General features: G+C 30.9%; 1 protein-coding gene across 1 annotated transcript in view; it reads right to left on the bottom strand.

Moving 5' to 3' along the window:
- LOC109587387 (ankyrin repeat domain-containing protein 17-like) overlaps positions 1-3,987 on the bottom strand; it is a 10,837-nt gene extending 6,850 nt beyond the window's left edge. The window contains exons 1-8 of the mRNA XM_020003624.1: positions 3,983-3,987; positions 3,842-3,884; positions 3,585-3,674; positions 2,774-2,872; positions 2,376-2,471; positions 1,600-1,698; positions 1,327-1,425; positions 385-474 (exon numbers count right to left, since the gene is read on the bottom strand). Of these exons, the coding sequence (XP_019859183.1) occupies positions 385-474; positions 1,327-1,425; positions 1,600-1,698; positions 2,376-2,471; positions 2,774-2,872; positions 3,585-3,674; positions 3,842-3,884; positions 3,983-3,987 (621 nt within the window). The remainder of the gene's footprint in view (positions 1-384; positions 475-1,326; positions 1,426-1,599; positions 1,699-2,375; positions 2,472-2,773; positions 2,873-3,584; positions 3,675-3,841; positions 3,885-3,982) is intronic.
- Positions 3,988-4,837: the final 850 nt, after the last annotated feature.

The raw sequence follows: 4,837 nt of genomic DNA on the forward strand, positions 1-4,837 counted from the left end.
AATCTTAATGGAAAGATGGCATCATTGATAGTGCTATCTTCAGAGGGTCAGGTTACAAAGGAACAGTCACTGATCACGATGATCTTCAGCAGGATAAGAGCTTTACTGTTGCACAAACAATATTGAAAGTGGGACCTTGAAAACTTTCCCCACATCACAAGTTATAGGATGCTTAAACGATCCTACCATTGGTACTCTGTATAAAGATTAAAATTTAGTATACAGAAAATTTACTAGAAATTTCCTATCAATGTCCTTGCATTTCTGGACATAACTGTGAAATTGGGCATCACTTAATTTTCATGAACTTTGCAATTTTTGAAAATTATACATGTACATGTAATTACAATTAAGGTAGCCTAAACATAATTAAATTCAACTTGCAGTGTTTGGACGAGCTCTTTTCTCCAGCAGTAATTGTACAATGCCATAGTGCCCTTCTCTTGCTGAGTCTATAAGAGCAGTAACTTCATCCTATAATAGGATATTAATTGATTATTTATTTTAATCTTACAAATTTAAAGAAATTAATTCTTATTGTGCATGTAGGATCTGGTTCTTATAATTTATTGGTAGATGAGTAGTTGAGTACATGTACATGTAAGTTATTAAACAAAGTTGTGAAATAGTTTTATGATCAATATACATATAAATCATTATCATCAAGTATACATGATTTGTGATTTCACTTACCTAGATTAAATTTTTTAATTGCAAAAAATAAAACCATGCAGTTTGATGGCTTAGCAACAAAATTCATAACAAAAAATTAAATCTGTGAAACAATTAAATCTTGAATGAGTTAGTGAAATTTATAATAAAAACTTTTGAATCACAGCATATTGAATTTGAGATGCTTGTGTTGTTATTTCAAAAAAGGATTTGCAAAAATAATAAAAAAACGGACTGCCACCCTAATGCTTATCATACTGTACATGTACATATAGCTGATTATTTGTTTTATTTTCATGTCAACCAAAAATATTGACCTACAAGAAGCAAACCACAAATTACTGTATGCATATACATATAGTGCTTTTATTTTGGCAATTTTGCTGTAATATTATAATTGGCAGTTTTCAATTTGGAATTTTTGTGTACACATGCATTACTGAGCATGTGCATTAATGATTGGCAGTTTTAATATTGGCAATTCCACTTGCAGACCACCAATTCCCAAAGTAAAACTCTGCCAAATTTAAGCGCTATATGGTATTAGACCAAAAAACAAACTACATGTATAATGGTACACTAATAGTCTTATTGTGATATTCATACCCATTAGTTTAATGCAAAATAAATTGTCAAAGGAATCAGTACACTCACTGCATCTATTAGATTCACATCAGCTCCTGCAGACACTAAAATTTTTACAACATCATGATATCCTTTTTTTGCAGCAACGTGAAGAGAAGTAGCTCCAGACTGTAAGAAACACAAGAGAATTATAAATATGCATTACAAGAAAACAGACAGAGAGCCACAAGTACATGTACAAATAAGGGTAGCAAGGCTAAAAATATGTAATAAATGCTAATAATCAAACAGTATCATGCATACAGCATTATACATGTACATGCATGTAAACATACACTGTACCTCTTCCGGATTCTGATAGTTTACATTAGCTCCTTGAGACAGTGCAGACTGGACAACAGTAGAATCACCTCTTGCAGCAGCTTCATATAACTCATTATTCTATGATTAAAGACAATATATGATACATGTACATACATGTACATACATACATGTACATACACATGTACATGTATAATGTAAAAAATAGCCGTGTATGATCATGACCATAATTATTACCAAGTTCATAATAGACTACTAGAACTACGTAAAACATTAAGGCATTCCAACCCCTAGCCCCACAATCATCATACAGATTAGGTTATTTAACTTTGATAAGAGTTACATATACATGTAAATGAAGACCCTACGGTGGTTGGTCTGTACAAATGCACTTCATCACTAAAGGCTTCATGCACCCAATTAAAGCCAAGAAAATTAAATAGCAATAAATTAAAGCAATGTTACACTATAGTGACAACACTAGCGGTATATTACTCTTTCATCCAAATTGATATACCGTATTTTACCGATTAAACGCACAGGCATTTATTTCTTAGCAGCAAAAAAATTCGTTGCAAAAAAAGTAAAAAAAGTGACCCTGAGCGGGAATCGAACCACCAACTCCAGGCAAGTTAAACCAGGCTCTAACTTTTAAGCACTTTGGGGCTACCTAAACAGTGGGGCATTATTTTTGGTAGAAATATGCGTATCTATAGCTAGAATATATTAATGACAGGTGTTTATATGATAAAATACAGTACATGTATTACTACCATATTGTAACTACATGTACTCACATGAGTTGTAATATCTGGATCAGCTTCATCACATAATAACTGCACAACCTTTTCATGTCCTTCTCTTACAGCTGCGACTAGAGCAGTTTTTCCAAACTACACGTACATGTATGTATAAAAATATGCCAATAAAATCTTTTGAACACTTCACTTGAGCTTGAGTAAAAAAAGACAAATGGTAATGAAAGCATGCATGCAAGCAATTCAAAATATAAATAGAGTGCTTAAGAGTAAAAGTATTCTGTAATCTGTAGATACAAAATGCCAAATGAATAAATTATAACCATAATTATGATGATGATAGGGACATTTTATACTACAAATTTTTACTGATCCATGAGTTTTTAAAATTACATGTAGATGCAATTATTTTAAAGGCAAAAATGTACATGACTTACAAAATTTGCAGCTTTCTTATCAGCTCCATTATTCAATAGCAATTCTACAACGTCATAATCTCCTTCCTCTGCCGCTACAATAAGAGCAGTATCTCCAATCTATAAGAATAAAATACATGTAAATACCATATACATGTAGTTCAAATTCTTTGTCGGTCAAAAACTTCATCAAACAATAATGCTGGATCAATTTGATGAATTTTTCGACCTACAAAATTTAGAGCTACAAGTACATGTACATGGTATTCAGTCAGAATAATTGCATATTTTAAAAAATATTTAGATGCACTGTAATATAGCCTGGTTGATGGTGAAGGTTTCAAAATTATTTTGCAAAATTGAGTTTCATAAAAATTAAGACAAAAATTAATTATTTACAAATCTTTTGTACATTGTATATTACCGTATAAGGGTTTTATTTAGTTGGTATAAAATTTCACAAAATTTTTAGATTTGCCATTTGTTGGTATAAACTTTCGCAAATCTTACCTTCTGCAGCCATTTTTCCTAGTGTGCCACACCTCTTTGTGGAATTTAATTTCGCGAATTTAGTGAAAATGCAAAATTCGTGAAATTTATTACCAGTGAAATATAACTCCTACACATATATGGTAATTTTTGCAGTTTTGATTGTGGTTTTGAGACTTTCGTGTATAAATCACAAAAATATAAACTTCACAATATTTCATACTATACCCAAATTAATTTTAAAAAATAATTGTATTGGTGATGATGATGTGATTTATGATGCAAATACATATATTTGTTCTCACAAAAACAAGGAGCCTCAGCAAAATTAATTTTAACTTGCCGTGTTTGGATCAGCTCCTTTCTTCAGCAGTAATTCTACAACATCACAGTTTCCTCCTCTTGCTGCTTCAATAAGGGCAGTATCTCTTTCCTATAATAGATACTTTCATTTAACACTTTTATTTAAGAGCTTAAAAATTCAATTTTGTTTATGCTGTCATAATTACTGTAATTATAGAATTTTTCAGTGGTGAGTAAAATTCATAGTGTAGTGTAAATATAAAATTCAAATAACTCAATATCAATTAACTACATTACCACATGGTTCTCAAGCTGATTCAAAGAAAAGCTACAAATTTGCCTATTGAATATGAAAATACAAATGATATGCTACACTTTGTTGTTCAGGCAGAAAGAAAATGGCTACCAGGAAAATGGAAGAAATATATTAGTCATTACTTCATTTTTAGTGGATATAAGCTACAGCAATTCCTCTAAAAATTCGTCACATCAAGTTTTGTATTTGTAATTTTTTTAAATGAATTTTTGGAGGGAGAGCAGTTTATGAAGCCTTTAAATTAATTATTTTGTTAAATTTGGAGGATTCATTAATACACAAGCCAGCTTTGGCCATTCAGAGTATCCTGTTCTTGTATTGAACTTAGAGGAAAGTGACAAAATTAGAACCACATGGAACAATAATATTTGAAACAATTTTTTAAGGATAAATTTTGGTAGAAAAATTTGAAATAATTATTGATTTTCGAATTTAGAGTGCCAAATATTTAGAGAAATTACGGTAATGCATACATGTAGCTCATTATACTTGATGTACATTGTACACTGTATTATGCATGTACTACAAATATACATGTACATCCTATGACAAGAAAATTAATTTTAGCTTTTCAACTTCTAAATGTTTACTCATTGCAAAATTAAAGAGAATGTACATGTAAATTGACAAAATTATCCTACTGTCCCAAATACATTGTACACACAAAGTAAATTACAACAACGGTATTTGCATAAAAGTATCCCTAAGACTTAGATTGTTTTCACCACCTTTCATGCATAGCTGGGTTCTTAGTAAGACTTATAGAGGCTCTTTCTACCTTGTGATGCTTCTAGAGTAATCCTTAGACAGTGTCTATGTGTTCTCTTGTTGCTAAAAATTTTAAACTTTGTCAAGTTTGTAAGTAGCAATTCTGTTTGCCGTGGCACACCTGCTTTACAGGTTGCAAAGGCACTATAATTGTTATTTTTCCAATAAAACATGTACTGTACGTGTACAGTACGTCATCGATTAACTGT

This window comes from Amphimedon queenslandica, unplaced genomic scaffold (genome assembly GCF_000090795.2).
Source record: "Amphimedon queenslandica unplaced genomic scaffold, v1.1 AMPQUscaffold_12589, whole genome shotgun sequence".
NCBI lineage: Eukaryota > Metazoa > Porifera > Demospongiae > Haplosclerida > Niphatidae > Amphimedon > Amphimedon queenslandica.